The 27,396-nt window shown below is 47.2% G+C and overlaps 1 protein-coding gene across 2 annotated transcripts; it reads left to right on the top strand.

The window, feature by feature from the left end:
• Positions 1-26,503, top strand: LOC144111312 (cytochrome P450 3A24-like). 2 transcript variants are annotated; one of them, XM_077644573.1, is made up of 8 exons: positions 1-121; positions 11,983-12,165; positions 14,284-14,473; positions 17,158-17,366; positions 20,008-20,159; positions 21,631-21,766; positions 22,578-22,751; positions 23,744-24,426. In XM_077644573.1, the coding sequence occupies exons 2-8, from the start codon at positions 11,983-11,985 to the stop codon at positions 24,275-24,277; spliced, it is 1,578 nt and encodes a 525-aa protein (XP_077500699.1). In that variant the 5' UTR covers positions 1-121; the 3' UTR covers positions 24,278-24,426. The 2 variants fall into 2 exon arrangements, with proteins under 2 accessions (XP_077500699.1, XP_077500698.1); XM_077644572.1 differs by lacking the exon at positions 1-121 and adding an exon at positions 4,801-4,884 and having other exon boundaries at positions 23,744-26,503.
• The last annotated feature ends 893 nt before the right edge of the window (positions 26,504-27,396 follow it).

The raw sequence follows: 27,396 nt of genomic DNA, 5'->3' as shown, positions 1-27,396 counted from the left end.
GATAAGGAGCACTCAAGAGAGTGCGTAGGTTGGATCAACAGGCGAGGGCACAGCTGGTTTGCGCAGCTCAAACACAGAGTGGAGTGCGTGCCGGTGAGATCCCCAACTGCTGACGAAAAGCGTAAGTCGTTAGAGTGCGCACATCTGTTTCTACTTCTGCTTTAGAAGTGCACGTATGCTGCTTCCTGGATTCCTGATTTGAACGCTATAATTGTTCTAAGTGTCCGTATCCGTAATTCATCTGTTCAGCCGCATTCGAAGTTAGCACTAGGTCCTGGACTGCAGCAGAGGTTTTGTTTTCGCCTGCATTGTTGCTGGCGTTATCCGTCCTCACATTTCTATCGGAAACGGCTGTGTTGCTAATCGGTGCTACGGCTGCATCGCCCGACTACATATAAACATGTACCAGCTAACTTTAGCCACGGTTTAAAAAACACAACGTAGCATAATAGGTGCACACAACTTCAACCCTGTTGTTGACCGCTGTGTGTAGTAGTAAGTCAGAGTTTTTTTTTCTATTTGATTGAATTGAATATTTCATTGAACTGAAAAATCCACTACTTACAGCTGTTGCATGTGCGGTGACAATTTCGCTGCCTAATTGTAGAGCCTTCCAGAAAAACGCCTAATTCCTCAATTTTTATTTTGATGTAGCTATGCAATTAGTTTTGCGTTTGCGTTGATAACAGTAGGCCAAATATGAAAAATTCCATGCGACCACGCGTTTGTGCGCTTTTTTCTACTGGTAAATGATGCTAAATGCAGTTACTGTTACTACCTTGCACAGATGGAAATTTTACTACCTAGCACTTCCAAATTGCAGTTAATGCCCGGGTAGCAACATATGTGACAAATAGTTACTTCCTCAATTGTTAGCTACGGGAACTCACCTCGGTCATCAGCCTGACTACGCCCACTGCAGTGTATGAACTGCATTCGTGTACTGCTGTTCCCTTCCGAGACTGTAGAACATTAGTGTAGATTTCTGCATATTAAGTTTTGCACCCGCCGTTCTGTTTTGCCTCTCTAAGTTACCGATCATGCATTGCAGTTCATCTCATGAGTGAATTAGCAAGGCAATGTCATCAGTGAACTGCAGATGATTAAGGTAGTTTTCTTTAACTCTTATCCCAACTGTTCCCAATACAGGCCTCTGAATACCACACACAAATAGGTGGTCAATAGCACAGAAGACAGTGTCTCTCTGACTGACACCTTTCTTTATTGCAATTTTATTGCTGTCTTTATGCGGAACTGTGTTGGCTGTGAAGCCATTATAGATATATTCCAGTATTTTGACATAAGCCTCTTCTACACCCTGGTTAAGTAATGCTTGTGTGACTACTGAGGTTTCGACTGAACCGACTGGATTCTCTTAAGTTATGAAGGCTATATATATAGGGGTCGGTTAAATTCTGCAAATTACTCTATCACCTAACTGACAGTGTGAGTATAATCTATTGTCCAGTTGTCTTTACGAAAGCCTGCCTGTTCATTTGGTTGATTGAAGTCTAAGGTTGTCCTAACTCTATTAGCGATTACCTTAGTCATAAATTTGTAGGCAACGGGCAGTAAGCTGACTAGTATCTAATTTTTAAAGCCCTTGACTTCTCCTTTCTCGCGTATTAACATGATGCTAGCGCTCTTCCAAGATTCCGGTATGCTCGAGCTCATAAGACATTGCGTATGAAGGGTGGCTAGTTTTTCTAGCACTATCTCCCCACTGTCCTTCAACATGTCTGCTGTTACCGGATCTTCACCAGCTGCTTTCCCCCTTTGCATTGCTCCTAGGGTTTTAATTGCTATCTCTATCTTTATTGGCGGGATGTCCAATTGCTGTGCTCTACTACCACTCATTAAGGTTCTGATTACTTTGTGTACTTTGCAGATTTGTGTAAAACACTTCGGCTACTTTACCTATCTTTTCCATATTGCTAATTACATTACCCTCTTTGTGTATTATCTTGTTTTTCTACCTAGCTTCCTTTTCACTGCTACTAGGCTTCCTCCGTTTTTTAGAGCATGCTAGATTCTCCCATATTATACTTCTTTGCGACGGGTACTTTGCGCTTATTGATTAGTTCTGATAGCTCTGCCAGTTCTGTTCTGTCTGCAGGGCTAGAGACTTTCGTGCTTTGGCGTTCCTTAATCACATCTTTCGCCTCCTGAGAGAGCTTGCTGGTATCCTGCCTAAACATCGTACCACCTACTTCTCTTACCGCTGAAACTAGTTCTCGTCTGCCTGCTGATCCACGGTAGCATAGTTCGTGGCCGCTCTTTAGCACTGTATACACCTGATCTCTCTTCCTAACCTCACTAAGCTCTATGGCATCCCATTTAATATCCGCTAGTTCCTGGAGCAGCCCTGCTAGACTAGCCTTACTGGATAAGGCTCAGGTATTAAACGTAGCCAGCTTCAGGTTCCAGGTACGGCAACTACGTTTTTTTAACAATTTGACACTGAAATTTTCGCCGGCAATGCAATAACTGAAAAGTTGATGTTACGCATTTTATTCCCGTATTTAGTTGAACAAAATACAATATTATTCGGGCTTAAAGCATTTAGTGGTCAACACCATCGTTGGAGCTGCCGCACAGGTAGACGGAATATGAGACGGAACACGGGAGCGCGTGGCCATCGCCCTTGGCGTGCACCGCTGTCAGCGGACCGCGCCTACATACAGCCACGCCCACCATGGCACCACGCATCAGCTCATTAGTAGAAACAAAGCCTCCAGAAGACATATCTTGGCGAAAACAAGCCTTACGGGAGCACGGCAAGAGCAACCTGACTCTCACAAGCCTATACCACCATGGTGGCAGCGTTTGAAACAGCCGCCTGCCGGGGAAATGGCGCATCGCTTAACCGCTGCACCACTGCTCCAGTAGTGGTATGAGGACTCCCACCCATCTCTGAATCTGAAAAAGAAGTAGTTGCGCTCGAGGAATCTCTGATGCGATCGCATTGTGTTCTCAAGCGTCGGTTAAGCGTCATCAAATTTTTTTTTTTTCTGTTGGCGCAGTGTGCAACGCTTTCACGTGCAGTGCTTTTTCCTGTTCTGGTGCGCTTCCTCTCGGGGCGATTGAGCACTATAAAAGCGTCGCGTGCTTCTCTGGCAATGAAAATGGAGGCCCCACTTTTTCGCACGAATGCGCACTGCGAATCTTTTCTCTCAGTTTTCTTTCACTTCCATCGCTTTGCTTGTTTTCTCACCAGAGATCATTTAACACGAGCATTATGCTTACCTCCTTTGTCTTTCGTTCAAACCGCAGAATATGTGTACAAGAAGAGGAAAATGCAAACATAGATAAAGTAAGGAAAGTCTGAAACATTGCCTTCGCTCTGCGTCGCTTATCGAAATACAGGTGTTGCAAACTGAAATTTTAGCTTAGTATTAAACAGTTTTTTCGCAACAGTGGCTGTTTCCATTTTCTCAAATAGGGATTTTTCGTTTGGTGGTTAACTGCGTATAACTTTTCTGCACAGAACTGAGTGTTTCACATTTTTTTTACTGCATTTCACAGAGGCTAAGGGCGCTTGCAAAAGTGTATACAGAACAAATATCTTTTCTTTTGGTATTTGAGAGAAATGGGTCAGTCGCATGCGAAGTTCCGGCGTGCCCTATGAATCGATAAGACGAAAGCAAGTGGCGTTTCTGGCACTTTCTATTCTTTACATGCCGAAGTGATTTCGAAAGCTTCTTTCTCTCTGATTGTGTCGCAGCAAATAATCCCTGCAAGCTGCAGAGGAAAAACAGCTCATAGACGGATTCATGCGCGAATTTCAGTGCGTCGTGCATGTCCTAACCATACGTATAACTCATAATGGCAAAGCCTTTAGCGCAAAAAACGAGGACATGAGAGGAAGACGGGACAGCGCTCCTCTCACGTCCTCGTTTTTTGCGCTAAAGGCTTTGCCATTATGAGTGAACAGTACCAACTAGCCCAAGAATCAGCATTGTTATACGTATAAGCATGCGCAACGACGACCTTTCGCTTACCTCTTTCATTTGCCTAAGCAGCCGCCAGCCAAAAGAAGATTTAACAAAGTGAACGAAAGAGTTGAATCGCTGTTGCATATTAAGTGATACCACTTTTGCGATGGTGATGATGATGATGAATTTTTATGGCGCAAGGGCATCTGCGGCCAAAGAACGCCAGTGTACAGTGTGTTATCCAACTACTCAATGTGGAGTCGAAGCCCCATTTCCGAAGCATTTCACCCCAAAGAAGCAGACAGCCAAGCCAAGGGAAAGTTCGCACCTATTGTGTCACCGGTGGGTTGCCAAGAGCACTGGGAATCGAACCCCGCACCTTCCGCATGCAAGGCGGATTGCTGAAACCACTAGGCCACCGCTGCAGTTATTTTTGTAATGCGCTAAGTATACAGCATTATACGGATACCGACGAACAATGCGCTGCATCCGGTGGATGGCTCCTCTGTGTCCGTATATTGTCATGTTTTTCTGTGAGAACAGTTAAGAGCACCTCTGTGTCCGAAATTAAGTGTTTACATGGAGATGCGCGCTGACAGTTCCTGTTCAAAGCTGTCATGCATTCGAGCGCGCGGATAGCGGTCACATCACGTGAAACGCGTCCAGCAGACGCGGGAGAGAGGCACCGATTGGATTGCCTTCAAAACGTTCGCCGCAAGGCTGCACGCAAAGGTGACGTAATTTCCGGCCTCGGAAGGCAACAAGGAAGGGACCTTGGCGGAGGGCGCCCGCGTTGTTGAGTAATCTTCCTTCCACACCTCCCTTCCTCCTCCTCCGGTTCAACGCCTCCTTCTCCCAATCTGGCCTTCGTCTGATTTGCGACAACGATATCGAGCCTGCGCAGCACAAGCGGCCGCCGCCGCGTCGTTAGCAGTACTGCTGTCTCTAGGTAAGTGCTGAAAACAGAATCCCCTTCTTTTTGTGTATTGACGTCACGAAGAACAGCCCCTCGCCTAATCGCCGGTCATAACATAAGCTGTCCACTTATTAACGGCGACCGTCGAAAACCACTTGCCCGCTGTTCTGCTTTCTTACCGCGGCTCGATGTGCTGGGGTCGTGTTCTTTCCCAGCTTACACGAAACGGAATGTGCCCCTTTATGCGATTCGCATCTTTCGAAGTGGTTGTGCCTTTTACATGTGCTCCCTCTCTTATACACAGCTTTCACGAGTATGCAGCATTTTTGTGACGTATGCGCTTGTGTTCGTGTACTCCGCTCCCAATCAGAAAAGAACGTAGTTTAAGCAGTTACTTGTCTGCCGCTTCTCAATTGAAGAGCACGCGCCGGTCGCAACGCGCCAAAGTTCCCTGCAAGCCACTTAGTTGGTTAGAAGAGGGCAGATAACACCCTCTCCTAAGACAGGCGGTTTCAAAGTTGTTTGGAACTGCATTGTCCCTATATACACCGCGGCTGTGTTTCGCCATTCTTGGAAGCTTGGAAGAACGCTAACATTATTTTAAATCAAAAGAAAGGAAACGCCACGGACTAGAAAAATTACAGAACTATCGTCTTACTGCCCGTTGCCATGAGGTATTTACTAAGGTAATCGCTAATAAAGTCAGGGCAACCTTAGACTTCAATCAACCAAAAGGTCAGGAAAGCTTTCGTAAAGGATATTCCACAATAGACCATACTCACACTATCAATCAGGCAATAGAGAAATGCACAGAATATAACCAACCTCTATATATAGACTTCATTGATTACGAGAAAGCATTCGACTCAGTGGAAACCTCAGCAGTCATGCAGGCATTGCGGAATCAGGGTGTAGAAGAGCCTTATGTGAAAATACTGGAAATATAACCACTGCACAGCTACCATAGTCCTACATAAAGTCATCAATAAAATACCAATAAGGAACGGTGTCAGGCAGGGAGATACGATCTCGCCAATACTATACACCGCCTCTTTACATGCGGTATTCCGAGGCCTGAATTGGGAATAGTTGGGGATAAGAGTTAATGGAGAATACCTGAGTAATATGCGCCATTTCCTTTCCCCAAAAACCAATTTTCAACCTCTGTGCTGTGCCGCGTGCTGTGCGATGTCAGTGCACGTTAAAGATCCCCAGGTGGTCGAAATCATTCCGGAGCCCTCCATTACGACACCTCTTTATTCCTTTCTTCTTTCACTCCTGAGCCGCTGCGGTGGCTGAGTGCTTATGGCGCTCGGCTGCTGACCAGTAATACGCGGATTCGATCCCGGCCGCGGCGGTGGAATTTCGATGGAAGCGAAATTCTAGAGGCCCGTGTACTGTGCGATTTTAGTGCACGTTAATAAACCCCAGGTGGCCGAAATTTCCGGAGCCCTTCACTACGGCGTCCCTCATAGCCCGAGTCGCTTTGAGACGTTTAACCTCCCTCCTTTATCCCTTCCCTTACGGCGCGGTTCAGGTGTCAGCCGATATGCGAGACAGATACTGCGCCATTTGCTTTCCCCAAAAACCAATTTTCAACCTCTGTGCTGACCCGCTGCGGTGGCTCAGTGGTTAGGGCGCTCGCCTACTGATCCGGAGTTCCAGGCTTCGAACCCGACCGCGGCGGCTGCGTTTTTATGGAGGAAAAACGCTAAGGCGCCCGTGTGCTGTGCGATGTCAGTGCACTTTAAAGATCCCCGGGTGGTCGAAATTATTCTGGAGCCCTCCACTACGGCAGTTCTTTCTTCCTTTCTTCTTTCACTCCCTCCTTTATCCCTTCCCTTACGGCGCGGTTCAGGTGTCCAAAGATATATGAGAGAGATACTGCGCCATTTCCCTTCCGCAAAAACCAATTATTATTATTATTATTACTATTATTATTATTATTACCTCTAGCATGGACACACTCACATTACCGTCGTTGTCCATGAATCCCAGTGCCTCGGAGATGCTGAAATGGCTGGCTTCCACATCGGGAGTGAAACTGCGAGATTTCAGCAGAATGTGTTCAGTTCTCTTACCGATAAATAATAATAATAACAAGTTTACAGTATGGAACACCACCTTTACTTCCACAAATATTCTGCAGGGACTGTAGATCTCTCTGTCTGTGATCCAAAAGCACAATATCATCTGTGTACATTAAACCCGCGAGCCGCGGCTCCACCACCATTCTGCCTAGACTGCAAGAGAGACTATATCCTGAACTACATGCTTGTAGCCTTCTTCACAATTTATCATGTAAATCATGGCATGCGGCACGTAAAAGAAGCTTCGCAGCGCACCCTTTCGGCTGTAAAGACTAGCGGAAGACCCAAGGGCTAATGCAATACCCGTGGACTCCTTTAATAAAGAACTACGTAACATAGAACAATTGCTATCACACCAAACCCTCTCTCAGAGTCGCCTCTGCGCTCACGGGACGATTCCGATACTCGGTAATGCCAATTTTTAGCGCAGATGTTCAGATATTCTGATTTTGCGTTATACGGCGCGTTTTCCTTTTCTTTAGCTACAACAATTTTTACCTACAAAGAGAGGACTGCTGTCACTGAAGCACAGCTTCTTGTTCACAGAGGCGACTGACTAACAAGTAATTTTAATTACATTATTTATTTTGCAATGTATGTCGCAATAGCGAAATTGAAGAGCAGCCTTGGCATGCACCAGCTACGCTGCTAGAGGAAAGGAATATCGTCGCGGGTTCCAGACGGGAAATTACAGCAGCTTCTACACCGTAACCGATCGGCAAAAGAAACACGGTGATAACGATGTCTCCGCTATCACTTGGGACGCAGCACGGCGCCACCCGTGATTCAGCGATCATCGCCGACGTTATCAGAGTGTACTCTCCTTCACTTTTCTTCTGTCGCTGGCAGCTGCTGTCAGCGCCAGCCATGCGCGAGACTTTGCTGAGGGCAAACTGCAGCGTCCTGCTGGCAGTAAAAGCTGTCTTCTATGGCGTCTTTCTTGGAATGCGTAGGTCGTACGAATCTATTCCCACTGAAGTCCGATAAGTGCGCATAGCAGAAGCGATTGAACCCTGCAGTCCGGCCACTGGAAGGAGCACGCCTAAATGGCATCTCGCGTTCAGAGCATGTTTTCATTTGAATGAAGTATCACGACTTGAGCAACGCACCTCGCCTTCACTTTAGCAAGATTTTGTAAAAGTAACTGAATTTGGTACGTTAACACAAGTTTTGGAATGCCAATGCTTCACGCAGACGCTTGGCTGTTTTGTTAATTGCCAAGGCCATACGCATGATAAGTGGATTAAGCACAGTACTACCCGTTTTCTCATACCTGGCTGCACGGTAGCACTAGCGGCAAAGATAGTATACGCTGGTAGGTTCCGTTGTGTAGACTTCATTTATCACGTAACTCTACAAAGAAATATCAAAACGTAGTCAAGCCATCCGATCGCGACGGCGACAGAGCATCCTATCCACTTCCCTGGAAAACTGCGATCAAGAAATCGTGCAACGCGTGACGAAGAATGCGCTCAGGCGTCTAGGGCTCAAACCATGCATATATCACTCGGCACGCAAAGCGGCCGGCTAGCAGTAAATTCGTCTACATTTCCTGAAGTATTGCTTTCGTGCAGAGCTTCCCTGACAGTGCTTCTTCAAAGAAGTATGCTGCAATGATCGTGTCATTAAACATTCCGAGAAAACGTTGGCATACCATCTTACTGTGTGTCTGTGCTGATGAATCCAATGGGAGCTGGTGCTGGGCCAGTAACTGGCATGCCGTAGGTTGACGGTTAAATTTCTCCACAAGTGAGCCTCATCAGTCCAAATAATTTTCTTTGGTAATGCAGGACCAAGGTCTGAGTTTAAAGCCAATTGCAGAATTCCGGATGTCGTTCGAAATCACTGCCATGGAGTTCTTGATGCAGTCTAACGTGGAATAGCTACAAGCATTGTCCGCACTGACGTGGGCTGGGCACTGGCACACGTCGCAATTTCACGGAAGCTCGTTTCGCGCTCGGATGCCAGGCACGCGACGTCGCCGATCTCGAACTCGTCACTAATGGCGTATGCTTCTCCGCTCTGCCGTACTATTTGATGCGCACTAATCGAACACCGGCATACAAGCAGTATGTGCGGGAACGGAGCGACCGGGGACCGAGCGGCATAGAGTCGCGTGGCTAGACAATCGTTTCGCTGCGCAGTTCAATAGGCTATCACCACGACGGTTTCTTCTAGAACTGATATCTCACTCTGTGATGCATTAAGTCATGCTCCCCTTAGCGGCCAGACAGCCGCCAGGCAGGGCACCGCTGCTTCTGATACGCGCACTTATCAGCCTTCAACCCCCTCCGAAAAAATTTGAACCAGCCTGTGCATTCCAAGACGCCGTAGGTGACGGCGTTTACTGGTAGCATGACATGACATGGCGCTTTGCCGTGGCCGCGGGAGGCAAGCAAGGTTTCGCGCAAGGCTGGCGCTGACAAGGTTGAAAGCGACCACCGAAAAAAAAAGAAAAGAGTGGAGCGGACCACTGGGTGATAGCGCCTGCGATGAGCACAGCATCCCCCGCTTCGCAATAGGAGCCGTCGGTACGCCTCATTGCAGTTGCTGCGCTGCAGCTGCAGCGCTACCCAGATGGTAGGACGGCTTGCGTCATGCTTGCGCGTGGGTGCGCGTGCTGGCGTTCTGGTGATAGCCCTGTCCCACTCCTACAGTAACGTCTGTCAGATTGTTGCTTCCTACCCCTTCTTGTATAGCTCTCGCTTCGTCCGCAGCGCGGCGCTTTTTCCAACGACTTTTCTTGACAAGCAAATATCTGGACAGCAGTAGGGAGGCAAATCAGCAGTTATCAGTTAAGAAAAGGTTAAAGAAACAGAGAGCTTTGTCGAAAACAGGGATGCTGACCAAATCAGCACTGGGAACATGCAGGATTTTTGAGCAGGAAATTGCCAAAGAAAATATCTATGATAATTCTAGGGGAAGCTCTTTGTTGTTTGAGGCCAGGACGGGAGTTTTGCGGACTAAGATATATAGAGTCAGGTACCACGAGATACACACGTTGTGCATTGCGTGCGGAGAGGAGGAGGAAACGGCTGAACACTTGATACTTTTCTGTAAAGGGCTTCACCCCACAGTGGAAAGCAGCGGGGCTGATTTATCCAAGGCATTGAGGTTTAAGGACAGTAAAGGGAAAGTAGATTTTAAGCGGGTAGAAGTAGCCAAGCGAAGGTTATCTGATTGGTGGCTAAAATCAAGACAAGAGTAAAATTTCATTAGTCATGGCTAGGTGGCTTGAGCCACCGCTTGATTTAAAGGGTTCAGCCGTATCTATGCATACATCCACCGGATTGAGTGGCAGCTTTGCTCGCCGTTTGCAGAAGTGGGCTTATACGTTGGCTCCGCCTATTACTTGAGGATGGCGGCTGGCATACCTGAGGTGCTGCTCCAGATGTTCGCGCCGCTAATTGCTGTTCCGTGCCAGACAAATAGAGAGTTTAAGTTCGTTCGTTCCATTCATTGCACGATGGTTAAAGAAAATTGTTTTGAGCGGGTAAATGGTGCGGTCCGCTGCGCTGGCGAGCTGTCCTCGCAGAAGCAGTAAAATGGCACCGGTTATGTTTTCTTCGGCTGCTGCTTTCAGTTTAGTACGAACTATCGGAGAGTTTAAGCTCGTTTATGTAGAGCTAAGGAACTTCGCTGCACGGACTGTAGAAAAGAAGCGGACCTTTACATGCATTTATTTACGTATATTCGCAAACACTTCACAGTAATAGCATGTACACTACTTTTCATGCACCTCCTGCTATACACATTACAAGTCTTTGTGTTTGTACCCATTTACATCTACATAATTTTGTGTCTATTGGCTTGTATTTCCACGTATTTACAGTGATAGGAAATTTGCATTGTAGAGGAACCACCTTTGTACTGAGCGTTTTCGTTCCTCGTTCTCCAGTCCTGTCCCATTCGCGCAGTCCTGACCTCTTTTCTAGAATGAACCAACTAGCCCGCAAGAACGTTCTACTACATTACATTTCTTCGAAGCTTGTCGTGAAAAGAGTCGCAATTTGTTATGTCTGAGTCAAAGGATAGCCAAGCCAAATACGAAACCTTATCTTCCCGGCATACCTGCGCCTCCTCATGGAGGATGAAGCGCAGTGGCGCCTCCTTTCCCTCTGCATAATATTGAGAAACTCTATGTATAGAAATGAATAATTTGATAGCCACATACATACATACATGCACAGTTTTAGACCACTATTTTTATTTTCAACGCACGCTCGCTTTCCGCCTAGCGCTCCTCTCCAGTCCGCAGCTCTAAGCTCGCCCTAACCACCTTCCAGCTTCCAAACTCGTTAACCACGGTAACTACCTTCCTTGGTAAGAGTAACCATTCTCCTGCGCTCGCTCGGCCGGTTAGGACGACGGCCTACGCCGTCAACACCGACGCTCAACCCAAGGAACGGGCTTAACAGCGGCTCTCTAAGAGCAAGAATGGGCCGAATGGGGAGCAGTGACTTGGACATGTTTGTTATCTGCAGTTACTGCGTTTGTAGTAATTTGTGCTTTAGTTAACGTACGACCAATATGTCATATATGTGGAAGTTATTCCGTTGTGTAACGCCGTGCTGTGAACAGCGACTTTCCCGTGCAGCACGCACAGGGCGTTTCCAGCGGAAACCGATATCGAGGCATGCGCCATCTTCCCTTCTTGTTTGTATCGGCGGATGTTTTTTTGATGGCCAAGCTTTTTTTTTTTTGGTCTATGGGGGTTTAACGTCCCAAAACGACCCACGCAATTAGGGACGCTATAGTGAAGGGCTCCGGAAATTTCGACCACTTTGGGTTCTTTAACGTGCACTGACATCGCACAGTACACGGGCCTCTGAAATTTCGGCTTCATCCAAACTCGACCGCCGCGGCCGGGATCGAGCCCGCGTCTTTCGGGTCAGTAGCCGAGCGCCATAACCACTAAGCCACCGCGGCGGGTTGATGGTCAAGCGTGGACGCTGTAGTCTCAAGAGCGGCACCATCCCCACAGGCGAAACTTAGGCGCTGAACATTCATTTCCCGATCGCGGATGTCACTGCCGTCACAGATGGAGGGTACCACGGCCGCCATCCTGCTGGGTACCTTGGCCGTGCTGCTTGCAACCTGGTTCCTTCTGTGGGTCAGCGGTCGTCGCCGGGCGCATGGTTTCTTTCGGAGGCTCGGCATTGATGGCCCGCAGCCCGACCTCATCTGGGGAAACTGGATGCAGCTCAAAAAGGACAGGATAGCGGTGAGTGCGCTTCTGATCGCTCGCTAAACCTCAGTGCTCAGCTCAGTTGGAATGGATGAGAGCTCCAATGCGTGTAAGTGTAGACGCCCATAGTTGTCGGTGCAAATGAGAGCCACGGGGCCACTGAAAGCTCATTAGTAAGCAAAAATGAGTGCCAATTCTTATGAAATTGACTGATGGACCGTACACGAGGAGCCTGCACGATGTTTTTCCGACGACAACACTAACTATGCAGTGTGTAGCAATCTTCGTTTTGTCTCATGCCGAGGCGAAAGGGAGGCAACCAGCGTGCTGCCGCATAAGCCAACCCGTTTCTCAGAGCCGCTGATCAAGAACTCAGTGTACGAAAGCCCACCGCATCATCGAGCTTCACGGACTCGTTCTCTGACTACAATGCCCTGCAGCTGTACAGTGTATATATATATATATATATATATTATATATATATATATATATATATATATATATATATATATATATATATATATATATATATATATATATATATATATATATAGGGAATAAACTTTTTGCATAAAACTGCAAACTTTCAGGTCATTATTTCGGGCTATCAGGATATTTCAGGTTCTAAATTTCATAATGTCGTTTCGGTGCCGTACGCCATGGCGAAAACTACTCGGAAAAAAAAAACTGTTTGCGGCAGAAAACAGAGTAATCAATAAATTAATGCTCAAAATTTGTTCGATCTCATATTGCTCAGGACTGTGCATAACGAGCTAAGCAGTCGGTTGACGACGTCAGGCTACCTGGCAACGGCACATGCAGCAAAAGAGAGCTGTACAAGTTTTCATTTTTTTACTTTTTGCCACAAACGAAAACGACTGGACAAGAAGAAACTGCGCCACAAACACTTGTCGTGTTGCTTCTTCCTTCGGGCTCGTCGTCTTTTGCGGAAAAAAAAAAAAGAGGTGACACTGAGCACTGTAAAGGTCCGCAAGAAGTTGTTTGCAGGTGAGAGCGATATGCAACCGCTAAGCCGCGCAAGCGCTCGGCCATATTAGCCGATCAGCGAACCCTAGTTTACAGCAAGCAATAGCGGCTATATTCTCACCATCGAGAATTTTTGAATGTTGGTAGCCACCACTGGTGTTACTTGGAGCTTGGTAGTACGTACGGATGCACACGCATTTTTTTTGTCGTTTAAAATGTGATTAAATTTGCGCTTTCTCCTGGTATTCTGAGCTCGCTTCGCGAAATACGTGTATTGCCACTAAGTGCTTTACAGCTGGCATTCTGCTGGAAATTTGAATAATTATAACGCTTGGCGCTTCGCGGCAGGATAATCATTACCCGTGTGTATAGATGCGTGCAAAGGTAATCTGAGTTCGACCGTGTATCGTCGTCCGTGAGCAAATAATTACGGAAAGCAATTAAGATTACACACGTGCTTTGAATACGAAATTATTTATTTCCTTTTATTTTTGTTTATTTTCTCTCCATCTTTCTAATGGCACATCTACTCATTAGCGTAGAGTCATAAGGCAACGCATAAACTATAGGTTCACATTTGTACATCTAGAATTAACGCGGTTTAGTGGCCTAAGTGTTGCGCGCTCATCTGGCAGCCTTTAAGTCCTGGATTCAATTTCCCGCATCTTCAGAAGAAGTGTAATTTTGAGTCAAGCGGTGTCCTTTGCCTCTCCGTCCCATGTATGCGCAGTATGCGGGGTCGCCACACATTCATCTCATGCTGCGCTTGAGAAAAAAAAATATTTCCTTTAAATGACATCGTCGCCACCCTGAACACAACTAACGCTTCTCAAATGGCAGCCGTATGCTGATCAAGGCGAGGAAAATTTATATCGAACCAATTTTTTGTTACGCCACCAAGGATGGATTAGAGTCTCCCCTTGGTTCTCCTCCCCCCCCCCCCCCCCCCCCCCCCTTGGAAGCGAGAAATATTTCATGGGGAAACAGCTGTCACAGTGGTACCCATTACATTCCAGTTTTTTCATACAACTCACCACACACAGAAACCAGAGATGAATAACCGCATGACAGCCAAGGTGTGGCTGTGCTTTGGTCATTTGCGAATAGTGAAAAGAACGTGGCTGGAATTTTGTGGCCATTAAATGGCTGCGAAAAACACGAACGCAGGTGATGGAAGAATGGATCGCCAAGTACGGCAAAGTGTTCGGCTACTACAAGGGCACTGTTCCACACCTGGTCATCAGTGACGTGGCCATGATAAAGGAGTGCTTCATCAAGGAGTCCAGTGTCTTCTACGATCGGCCCCGAGCGGCCCTCGTCATCAAGCCCTACAACAAGACGCTGATCTTTTTAAGAGGTACGAATATTCACTGCCAACATGCGGTCTATAACGAGTCACAAGATCGTCAATCTTTCCTTGGGCGCCAGGAAGCCCCTCTTACAAACAGGAAATCACGCAGAACTTGCTCATGTGCGAAGTGAGAAAGAGGAAGACTTGTTCGATGCTAGTTTTGAAAACAAAGGTTTTGAGAAAAAAAAAACACTACGGGGACGGTTAAGTCACCTGAAGAGTGGAGTGCGATAGCATTACATTTCCCATTCGTTGCAGCTTCCCATGCAGCTTCGGTGTGTTTGCGTCAGTTTCTTTGCGACTGTCAGTCCATCAAACGCCATATTCGCACTGCTAGCTACAGCAGCAGATATCCGCTATGCAGAGACGGTACCGCCATTCGAATGCGTCACACTTTCTCTTTTTCTGATGCTATCTAGGTTGGTCACACACCCATGAACAAGTTACGATGACGTCACAAAATTACGTGACCTCTTTCGACCAATAAATAATTTAATTTCCACCTGCATGGTGAGCAGGCTGCTCACAATACCGTACTCAGTTATTGACCGGTTTCTATTGCGAGCACCTACTGTAAATTTTTGGAACATGTCGTTGCGTGTTTTTGACAAACCATAACATTTTAGGGAGGGTATGTCCACTGTCACTCATCCTGTACAATCCGGTAGCCAGCTATCGACCGGTTTCTATTTCGAGCACTTGCTGTAAATTTTTGGAACATGTCGTTGCGTGTTTTTGACAAACGATAACATTTTAGTAAATGTATGTCCACTGTCAATCAGCTTGTGTCGGCTGTGCATTAGTTCTCGCCACTGATTGAGGCCGCTGATCAAATGGATGTGTTATTTTTAGATTTTTTAAGGCATTCGACAAGGTGCCTCATGACAAGTTGCATAAATTAGAATGCGTTGAGATTGTGTTCAGTATTACTCAGTGAACCCGCGTGCACCTTAGAACAGGCGCCAGTATGTTGAAATTAAAAATTGTTCTTCGGATGTGCTTCCTATTCAAGCGTTCTCAGAACAGTGTGCTGAGCCCTCAGTTGCTTCTAATCTAATGTGAATTATTTTGTTGATATACCTCATCGAGATGTGTCTTTAAGACTGTTCGCAGATGGCTGCACAGTTTTTAAAGAAACACATCTGAAAAGGGACACGTTATTGTGAGCAAATTTGTTCATTGTGAATGGAGTTAAATGAGAAGAAAACAATACTCATGTTTATAACAAAAAGAAACCTAATGTTTTTAAGTATAGACTAGCGAACAGTCCTATTGTGGAAGTCGAAAATTACGAGTATCTAGGCGTTACGATCCGTAAAAAATTTTCAAGTTCTACCCATATTCTTGATTCCACTACAATGGCTTCAAGAAAGCTGTAGGCCATTTAAAAAAAAACTGAAATATGCACCGATCAGTACAAAGGTCACAGCCTAAAACGCATGTATAAGGTAGAGGCTTGAATATACCGGGGTAGTATGGGATGTACATTTTAGTATAGATGTACGATCAGAGCGCGTTCAGAGGAAAGTTGTGCAGTTAATGAATGGAAAGTATAAAAAGCAGGGTTTGCTGGCTACATAATGCTGGAAAACAATATTCAAACATTAGAAACATGCCGAAAATTCAGCCGCTTAACGCTGCTTCATGAGCATATTCCTGGAAAACTCGACGTAACTAAACCTGTTTATGTGGTCAAGCCGAATAGCAGCCGAAGAAAAGGAAATACTAAGCAACATTCGTTAACAGCAATGATTTCCAGGACTACCACGTACCAATAGTTGCTTTTTTTTCTGAGACGAGCAGAAGAGGAGAATTTTCTCGCGGACAACATCGTTCACTCCGGTAATTTTTCAAACGAACTGTAGCATGCCTTTATGTGATCATAACATTTTGTAGGTATCTGTTGTTCCTCCTGTTATGTTCTCTGGTGTTTCATTTGTCTTACAGTGTCGATTACTCTCTTGTATTTTTGTTCGGAGCCCCTCCTGCTAGGGCCAAAAGTTTGGCTCACAGTATGTATACATAAATAAAAAACGAACAAACAAAACGGCCTGCCATGTACAGAATACTGTTGATAGCCATGCCACATTAGTGCAAATGTTGGTATTTTAATATCATTCAATCTGTGGTATGAAAACAGTACATGTACGATCATTTAAAGCTACAAGTACTGATTACTTAAGGGTCATCTGAAACGGTGCCAAGAGGCAGCTACTATATGTTTCCACTAGGGGGCACCATCCGCACTCGGCTCCAAAGCTGTCACTGCCATCCACCCTTTCTAGCCGCTCTTTGCTAGCTTCCGTCTCCCTTTGTCTTTCGAGGTGCACCCTAAACGTATAAAGGCCGCCGCGGTGGCTCAGTGGTTATGGCGGTCGGCTGCTGACCCGAAAGACGCGGGTTCAATCCCGGCCGCGGCGGTCGAATTTCGATGGAGGCGAAATTCTTGAGGCCCATGTATACTGTACGATGCCAGTGCACGTCAAAGAACCCCAGGTGGTCGAAGTTTCCGGCACCCTTCACTACGGCTCCCCTCATAGCCTGAGAGTCGTTTTAGGACGTTAAGCCCCCAAAAACCAAACCAAACTTAAACGTATAAGATACAGTTCTCGAGCATGCGCCGCCAAGGATGATGCGCAGATTGGTGCAGTTTTGTGAAGGCATCCCTCGTTTCTCTCTATCTTTTCTAGGGCAGGAATGGAAGCACGTGAGAAGTGTGCTGAACCCGAGCTTCAGCGCCGCTAAAATGAAGCTGATGACGCCCATTATCAGCCGATGCGTGGGTGACTTCATGGACGTGCTGGACCGGAAGGCGGACAGGGGCGAAGCGGTCGACGTCATGCAGGCCTCGCAGGGACTGTCGCTGGACGTGATCGCAAACTGCGCGTTGGCGTGGCAGGTGAGGCGCACAGTACGCGCGACTAATCAATGACGTAACGAACGGTTTACTCATACGTGAACATACAAAAATCGGAAATAGAAGTGAACAGCAGTCATGGAATTACAATATTGAACCAGCATTTCGAAAAGGGGACCTAACCATTCGCGTTCATAACAGAGCTTAGGCACCACAGCCTTCTGGAAACTCCCTTTTTTAGCCTGTCTGAGCGACTAATCTGCTTCGAAACTGAGCGTTTTCGTTTTAATGCTACAGCGTTAAGCGTCCCGTTCAGAGGAACGTGAGAGAGGGCGTGTCGAGAAGATTCGGATTGGTCGCGAGGATTGTGACGTCACAAGTGGAGCTGCGGATTTGAAAAGTGATTACAACATTAGATAAATTGTGATTATAAGTTCGCAACATGACTCAAACCTCATTATAACATGTAAGGATATAACGTTAATTAATTTCACTGGAATGAAAATTGGGATAATAATATGCGAATCTAAACTGTGACACTTCGATCATGAGTCAGACACGCTACCCATAGTCCATCGAGGCAAGTTCGTTCAACTTGCTTAAAGGGAGGCCTTGTGTGTCTTGTCCGACAGTGTCCGTGTCTGCAAAGTGATATGCAAAAAGACTCCAGGCAACTAAACGGGCCGATAAACGCTATCGCGTCAGAGCTTTAAAGGGCTTTAAACATCTATTTTCAATGGTGTTTTAGACATACATTAGAATGCATTGATCACAGCGTGGTTTTCGCCTAGGGCTGCTAAATAATTTATAACTCAGTTTCTTCTCTCATGCTCTTTCGGTTTCGCTTTGAGCAATTGAACGTCGGCTGTGACCTTCAGTTAGTGTTTAAGTCATGTGAGGAAAAGAAAAGTCCAACGTAGTCGCCTATAAGTCGCTTTAGTTCACTACAACATTTAAGAGAGCCCACTTCAAAGAGCTGGAATGACAAAAAAAAATGGCATTATGGCAGCAGTTACATCATGACGTATCAGCAGCTGTTTCGGCCCGGGTCACTTGACCTAGACACCAACTACTAGTGACAGCTATCATTCAGTTGATGAAACCGAAACAGCGTCAAGAAGAAATTCAGTTGTAAATTATTTAGCGATCGTAGGCGATTACCGCGGGGTGATTCATTTATACTAATGTCTAACGCATGATTTAAAGCGCAGCTGAAACATTTCCCGAATGTTTTCAATTTGCCAGATTCATCCTCGCACTACACCGAATTAGTAGCCGTGACTACCACGGTCAACACAAGTGCAGTTGTAAAAAGGATCGTCTTTTTTTCTCGCTCTCTTCGCTTGTACTACGGCCTCACCAAGTAAGCGCTATCTGCACCTCATGTATGGGTCTCTGTAGCTATAGGTGCTGCACGGTGTCAAAGAAGTGTCTGCCTGAGCGCGAAAGTGGGAACCACAGCAGTACAGCCCTAGCACCTCTTGAAAGCCCATGGAAGCGCATTTTCAAGAGCGCCCACTGGCCGGTCCACCTCGGCTACAGTACTCACGCAGCTACTGTTGAAAACGTTTATTGACCAAATTGAAAATGAACCCCTAATATGACTAATGGAATCATTTTCAGGATTCCATTAGTCGAAGCTGCTGCGGCGGCCCATCGATGGGCCGTGCTCTTGTGTCTTCTTGAAGGGTGCCAAACGCGGGGCACGAAAAAAGAAAAAAGACAACTATAACGTGACGCTAAAAAGCCAACGGGGAAGGTGACAAGAGAGCGGCGCTCGCCGCCTCTCTTCTTGCGCCTGGTAGTTCGGCGGCATGAGACCAGTCATAGGGCGCGCGGTGCGTTTTCGTGCGCAAAAACCGCGTTTTCGGCGAAAATGACTGCGTGTCGGCGCCCACCAATCGCTCGGAAAAACGCGTCCATGCGAGTCATGCTTTATCTGGCGCTGCTACTGCTGTGTTCGTTTTCGCCGCTTTTATCGTGTTATATATACATTTTACATTTTAGGGTTGGCGAACACGAGCTCTTGCATTTTGTCGTGCTGCGAGTTATTGAGGTCGAGAATGTCTTCGCGAACGATATTGGACCCCTTCCCAGGATGATGATAATGATGATGATGACCTCAGGCTTAATGGCACATACCCATTTGTTTGGATCCCAGGCTTATTGAGCGAAGACCGCATTCTTTCTCGTTCACACTGAAAGCCTTTGAGAAACGCGCCTCTCGAATTAAGGTTGCCGATGGGGTCCATGCGAATAAGCGGACGGAAAACCGACGCAGCTTGGCTGATTGGCTGCGTAACAATCGGAAAGGATTATCCACGAGCTCCGACACGACGCGTGCGCGGGATCAGGTCACGAGGTCGCAGCGGGCCGGGGGCCGAACGTCGTTCTGGGGGTTGTGTCCCATCGCGGGCCAGTCTTAACAACTCCGTGAGCCGAGTGTGGACGACGGGACATAGTTTTCAGACCCCTGTTCAGAAGAAGAAAATGTTGCTACATGTGTCTCGTGAAGGAATAAGTCGAGAGCAGATGGTAGACACCCGCGTCTTGTGCTGGCTACGCACACTTGTGAAAGGTGCCCGCAGGGTCCATGAAGGCTTTCCGCAGATGTGCAACGCTAGTTCTAAGTACGCCTACAGTTCAAATTCTCATTTCATATAGTTCGTCCACCCTTGCGCAGCTGGACGGCCAAAAGAAGCCGGACAACCCGCTGGCACAGCTGCTGAGGGGCATCCTGTACGAAGCCGAGACCGCATTTACCACAAGCTTCGTGGCCTTCCCTTTCCTGGGGAAGTGCGCCTCCTGGCTGTACAGAGCAACGCTGCACTACAGGTATACTGGTACTTTCCTACCAGCACCCATTCAGCGCGTGTAAAACATTGCGACTGACGTCCGCCGGAAAACTGCTGTGGAATCCGAGAGGGTAGCTTCCAGAGATGTACATTCTGGTGCAGTTATAAAATAATGAGGCGCAGCTTCGTATAGCTTTGTACAACCTACGGCGTCCCCCGGATAACCTTCCATTTCCCAAAATTCGTCATTATGAGGCCGGAAGTCTCTGGTTACGAGTCCAGGAACATTACTCTCTGTTGACCCAGTCTAGCGCAGCTCATAGCTGGGCTTAGGTAATTTCAGGAGCCGTTTGAGTGGCAGAATTCCCTTCCTGTCATGCGTTTCAACGCATTTCGGCTGTGTTGAGCGCGCCGGTGGGCAAGCGAATTCGGGAAGAACTCCTGCTTCGTCAGGCTAGGCCGTCGCTTATGTAGCGAAGAGAGAATGTGATAATCTATCTAGCCGGACATCACCGGCACCAAACACGATACGTGTCCGGTGAGATTTTGCTACGTCGTTCTGTATCACGACGGCCGGGCACAAGAGCAGACGTTCATACGTGAGGCTTGTGAATGTTATTTTCACACGCTCAAAGAAAACTAAAACAATGAAGACGCCATAGCAGAATGCGATAGCATTAGATTTCACAACTGTCGCAGCTTCTGTTCCAACTTCTGTGTGTGTGCTTGCGTCACTTTCTTTGCAATGGCCGGTTCATCACCCGCCATATTCGGACTGCTATCTGCAGCAGCAGGCATCTTGTATGCTCCTACGGTACCTACATTTGCGTATATCACTTTTTATGCTTTTCAATTTTGATTCTCTATCTAGGCTGCTGTCCAGAAACAAGGTTGCTCACAACGCGGTATGTATTACGCAGAGAAAGCTCTTGTCTTCAAACTCACGAGTGTCTAAAATCTGCAATAATCTCAAAAGGACAAAATTTTGCAGCCTGAAATCGATCCTAGAAGTGGTACTACGCGGGTGTGGCAGTCGTTGCCAACTGCGGCTCTCCCGGCGTTGACAGCGGCGCTATATCAGCGTTTCTTGTCTATCGCGTATGAAGGCCGCTGAGTTACCATCATTTTACTTGTGAACACTGCTGACAAAATTAACCTCTAAAAGCACTTGAGTTGTCCAGAACTGGCGGCAAAGCATGCATCAATTCAGCTTCAGACCATCCTTTCAACGAACGGGTGCGATAAACACATGAACTTTACGGGCATGCACAATTTCGCTGCTATTCGATCACACCCAATTACATCTGTTTACGAATATTCCATATCAGGTGTAGCATCTTTTAAGCCACCATCTATAAATTGCAATTATCAATATGCTACCTAACCATTCACGAGTGCCAGTTGGTAACAGCGTGATCGCCAAATTAGCGCAACACCGTACCCTTTTGTACGCAAAGTTCCGGCAGGTAAAATTACGGCATTGTCCCTTCAAAGTACTTATGTTCGCGCAGGCGCACCTGGGAGATCATCGACAATGTCCGTAGCGTGGTCCAGGCTCGCCGACGCTCGCAGAAGGCTGCCAGCGCAACGGGGACTGGAGGCGGTGGCCGCAGGGTCGACATCCTGCAGCTGCTCTTGGACGCACAGGTAGTTCGCCAATTCTCAATTGGAGCTCAAAGCGTCAATTATGGATTATGGCGAGTCGCTTCCACAGCAACCGTGGTCCGGGGTTCGAAACCGGGGCCACTGCTTCACCGGCCGGAGCAGTTGTTTTACCAACTGAGCTAACCGGGACGGCTAGCATATGGTAGGGCGAGAGAGAACTGGTCGATAACTCGTAGTGGGAACAGTGTTGGTCAAATCTTTAGGGGAAGGTGGAGAAAAATTGTAAATTTGTTCTGCAGTGTTGGCTTCATGATTATTTTTCATATTTCGCGTTCAAAAGGAAATAAATTTCTTGTATGTTAGCGGTACTCGGCTTAAATCCCCGGCTGCTTTATCATTGCTCTTATAGACCTTTCCAATATGCGCACCCCTTTGGGCATCGCCACAGTGATCGCTGTGCTATCAGCGCTAGCAAGGCGTGGCAGCAGCTGAACCGGTTTACAGCAGTCCAGACAGGAGGCGCTTCGGCGTCGCCCGTTGAATAGGCCGTCACTTCAAGCGACCGCAGGCGAGCTGCATCGGCGCTTGCTCTTCTGAGAATCACGTGATTTGATTCTATGACAGGGCTTCCGGCACGACGAATTCGATCGCAAAAAAAAGGAAAGGGTCTTTACTGCACGCACGCTGGTTTCCGCGGACGGCCAATGCCCGATACGGACCTACATAGCCTCTCTTTTTTTGTATGTTCTGTGCTGTAGGCACAGTTCGAAACCAAACAAAATGTTCATTACCAGCCTTATCTGTGGAGAGTGCAACGTGAATGTCCACCCTTCCTTTTACTGCATGACGAAAGGAGCAAGACCACGAGGCCAGCGCGGAGCCGAATGCAGCCGCGTTGGCGCCCATCGATGACGACACGCTGCTGGCCAACAGCCTGCTCTTCCTGCTAGCTGGCTTTGAGACCACCGCGAGCACGCTGTCCTTCATCCTTCACCTGATGGCGCAGCACCAGCTGGAGCAGGATAAGGTAACGCAGGGAGGGAAGCCCATCGTCATCACTAGCCTGACTACGCTTGTTGGAGGAGAAGCGCCTCGCCCATATCTCTCCGATTAGCACTGTCCTGTGCCAGCTGTCCTGTACATTATCTCTGCAGAGTTCTTAATCTGATCCGCCAATTTAAATTAATTTTCTGCCGCACTGCCTCGCTTGCCTTCTCGTGGAATCCTGTTCGTCACACTCAATGACCTTCGCTATCTCGGCCTCGCTTTACATGTACTTCCCATGCTTATTTCTTCTACTTGGTTTCAATTATGATTAGGACATCGTTAACCCACGTTTGTTCCCTGACCCACTTCACTCTTTTTCTGTCTCTTAACGTTACTCCTACTATTTTTCTTTCCATAGCTCCCTACGTTGTCCTCAACTTAGCTTGAACCCTTTTGGCTAGCCTTCGTTAATTTTTCTATAGCAGTCGAATATATACCAATTTAAATATTATGAAGGACTATCATAAATAGAGCATAATCAACTAGAGGATCGCTACGCCGCTATTTTTTCTGCCAAGGTGCGTCATCTGCAGGCTCTCCTGCTTGACCTATAGGTCATAGTTTACGTCTAGATGAGAACCGATATCAATAATTTGCCCCGTACACATTAACTGGTTACTATACTCCTCTCGTCGCCACTTAGTTCCAGTTCTGAGATTTACACCGTCAAGGAGGGTACATGTTCTGTGCGTTGGATTATATCTCTGCAAAAAATGCAGGCGGCGCTTCGCATGTGATCTCTTCTCAAAAGAGGAAAGCAGATCCGAGGGTTTTTAGTTCGTTCATTTAGTGCATGAATTTTAAGCGCACAATGTAAAGGCTGGTCAAGTTTGCTCTAGGATTCTTATTAGTACAATTCGAGGACATGAAGAAGGGTACTGTTGCAAGGCGTTTTACTAACGCTTTTTTTGCATGACCTTACATTTTCTACTGTTTTATGCTTTTCTTGCCTTTTTCCTTTTTTCTCTGGAGGTTTACGAGGAGCTGATCAAGAGGTACCCGGAAGACGAGGACCTCGATTACGGCCAGCTGCAAGAGCTCGAATGTCTCGACATGTTCGTCAAAGAAGCCCTGCGTCTCTACCCTCCCGTGGTGCTGCTGGTGTCGCGCCACTGTCGTGTCGACACCACCATCCTTGGACAGCCCATCCCGGCCGGCTGCGAAGTGCTCGCACCGGTCTGGCACCTTCATCACGACCCTCAATTGTGGCCCGACCCGTTCCACTTCAAACCTGAACGATTTGCTCCCGAAGAGTCGAAAAACATTCACCCAGGGGCATACATGCCGTTTGGCATTGGGCCCAAATCGTGCATCGGCAACAGGTTCGCCTTGCTGGAGCTAAAGGCTGCACTGTGCAGATTGCTCAGGAGGTACCAAGTCCTTGCGTGCTCGCGAATGGAAGATCCCATTGAACTCATCGTGCAGACGGTGCTGGTTAGCCCCAAGTCGCCGATACAAGTCATGCTGCGACGCAGGGCAATGTCAGCAGCCGATAGCTCGTCATAGAGATTATAGCCCGCGCACAACAGCACGCTATACATGCATCCTCCACGACATTGTTGTGTAGCAGTATGTAGCATGTCCTGCAAGAGGTGACATTAATGGTGAACTATTAAGGCCGCATCATGTTCTGCCGTCTGTAAGCCTGTGAAGGTATAAAAGTGAAAAGTCAGCACGAGCGCAAGGCCTTAAGGTACTCAGGTCGGTTACGGTTCGTACCGAGACATCAGCACTAGCGAAAATTTCGCGGAAGAAAGCTATTGCAAAAGTCTAGTCTTCAAGAACCACAGCCACCTAATGCAAAACCTGGACCTTTTTGCGCAGTACCTTCAACAGTGGCATGCTACTTCTTCAAATGCCGGCATCATGTCACATCTTGCCCAAAGGCCCAAACCCGAGGAAGTGCACGTGCTTGTTGACGTCATCAACTTTCTATTCCCTCTGTCCGCTTCTACTAAGAAGCAACCACTCTGCGAGGCTTTAAATGGCTCATCTGGGTTGTTTTGCCTGAAGTGTATGTGTTCTAGTTTAGGTGTTAAGCTTCAGTAATCGGGCGACTCGAAATCAGTATGAAGTGTGCGTATGGGAAAACGTGTGCGGGGGCGGCAAGTAGCAGTTTTCCATAGCGCGTACATTTCATCTTGCCGCCATCTAGGCATTTGAAGACGGGTCATGGAAGTACGCGTTGTTAATTGCCCCAAGTTGCCGTATATGTATATCTGTTTTGTACGTGTCTGCCCTGCGTGTGCCTAAAAACAATGTTATACGGGTGTAAGACTGGCGGTCATTTTTAGCGCCTAGTGAGGTGTCGCTCTTGCGTCTCCGTTCAGTTCCGTTATTTTCGCAACGCTAAGGTGCTCCACCTGTTGGTCCACGACAGGGGTTTAGGCAACATGATGAACTTCGGGACGGGGTATTAGGTGCTAGGCTAGCACCCTCTAACCAACGACGCAGATGCGCAGGTGCAGCCTCCTTAGTGATGTGCCGCAAAAATGAAGGCGCGGTCTGGCGGTATTAAGCGGATTAAGTGCAGCGCTAGCGTTATAAGACGGCGAGCGCACATCTGCTCGGGCTAGGCGACGTCGATTCTGCACCGGCCTATTACCCCAAAATAGGGTTACGTCGGCATTGTAATATGAATTTTTCCCGCACAAGGAAGCTGAGTGCGGGAGCCGCCGCGGTGGCTGAGTGGTTACGGCTCTCGGCTGCCGGCCCGAAAGACGCGGATTCGATCCCGGCCACGGCGGGCGAATTTCGATGGAGGCGAAATTCTAGAGGCCCGTGTACTGTGCGATGTCAGTGCACGTTAAAGAACCCCAGGTGGTCGAAATTTCCGGAGCCCTTCACTACGGCGTCTCTCATAGCCTGAGTTGCTTTGGGACGTTAAACCCCCATAAACCAAACCAAACCAAGCTGAGTGCTCACGTGTACAGTGTGAAGCGCATTCAAGCCAAATGAAGTCAGTTCACACACCCAGGCGAGTGTGTTTTGCAGTCAGTGTCACTAAAGTTCATCGTACATGACAGAAGGCAGCAGTCAGCGAAACCAAGGAGCATAAGGAATGTAACTCATTTTGTTATTATTTTTGGAGCCCATCAATGGGATATCAGTGTAGTGGAGATTAATAGTGTAGTTATTTCTCGCTTAAAGATAGCTGATTAGAAAGTAGAAGAAATAACAACTTCACGCAGCCGCTGTGATCCGAATCCACAACCTCCGAATTTCGCGTCCGACGCTGTACCAACTGAGCTACGGCGGCGGCTGTCCAATATTCTGCTTTCGGGGGTAATTATGTGTATTGTAACTGAACCTTGAGAGTGTTCACCAGCGCCACCCCCGTCCATAGCGGCGGACGTAGCATGTCCTGTATTACAGCTAGTGCCACGTAGGAACGTTATCGAACGGTGAGGGCGGAAGCTGTGCAAGAATCCTCTTATGCTACCTATGGCATCAAGACTGCCAGAACTGAGATAAAGTAATTACACTATTGATCTCCCATTCGTCAATATCACAAGTTAAAAGACTAACATCCCCTATGCTTCTTGGTTTCGGAGACTGCTCGCTTCCGTCATGTATGTCGTAACGAGCCCGTCTTTTCCCTTCCCTTGTGTGCTCAATAAAGTTCATCGTGTCACACTGCGTGAATGACACTAAAACCGAGTGTAACTCGTTGAAAATGGCACTGACGGGGATGTTACTGTAATGCCACTAATATAAAATGGTGTTATATGGAGGCCTGTACTCTCGCTTAGGCCCCGCTACCAACAGCAAGAACTATAGACCGAGGCGTCCGTGACTTCCTTCGGGACGCTGACTCAGTGACGCTAATTCTACCAATGGGCCCAGTGAAACAAACACCGACACGCCAACAAGCATAGTACCACTTGATGTGCAGAGTTAAAAGGCCCATTAGTCATTCCCATAACAGCGAAAACAGGCAAACCTCACTATAAAACAGATGTACAGAATTTCATTCTTGAAATCTCATTAAGGTACATTTTAAAACTCATAACCATTCAAACACTGCACGCTACTTCTAGACCTACTGTAGAAGGGCTTTGTCATGGCGTGTGCACCGCGTGCATGTGCAACTGCGCACGAATTGAATACATGTACACCGCGTTCTGTGGGCAACGAAGGCTTCCTGGTGTCGTTTATACGTGACAGGAAAAAAAAAACTGATGATTGCGTGATGCGTTCCTCTCCACTGCTCAGGCGGTCCCCGTCACAGTATATTCGTCAGGATTCGACAACTCGTTTTACGCGTAACTCGTACTTTACTTCTCTGTTTCTGTTGTATGACCAGAGGTCTTTATGTCTACAAGCTCTGAAGCTCTGCAGCTATTCTCCGTTGTCAAAAAAAAAAAACTGATGCGACGCTCGGTGTCAATAACGCTGTGTTTGAGTTACAAACGTCGAGATTGTTGATGAACGCACAACCTGCAGGCAACAAAATCAACGAAACGAATGCATTAACCATGGACATAATTAACAGTATATCAGATAAATTAAGAGGTAAAAGAAGCAAATATGTAAACATTTTTCATATGATAATGGCGACATATGGCGACAGCTTTCATTTGCGGCTTCCGGATGACGCCGCCATCCGCCAGCACCGGAAAAGC

This window comes from Amblyomma americanum, chromosome 11, assembly GCF_052857255.1.
Source record: "Amblyomma americanum isolate KBUSLIRL-KWMA chromosome 11, ASM5285725v1, whole genome shotgun sequence".
Classification (NCBI taxonomy): domain Eukaryota; kingdom Metazoa; phylum Arthropoda; class Arachnida; order Ixodida; family Ixodidae; genus Amblyomma; species Amblyomma americanum.
The sequence above is the reverse complement of the archived record's forward strand: the minus strand, read 5'-3'. Positions and strand labels throughout refer to the sequence as shown.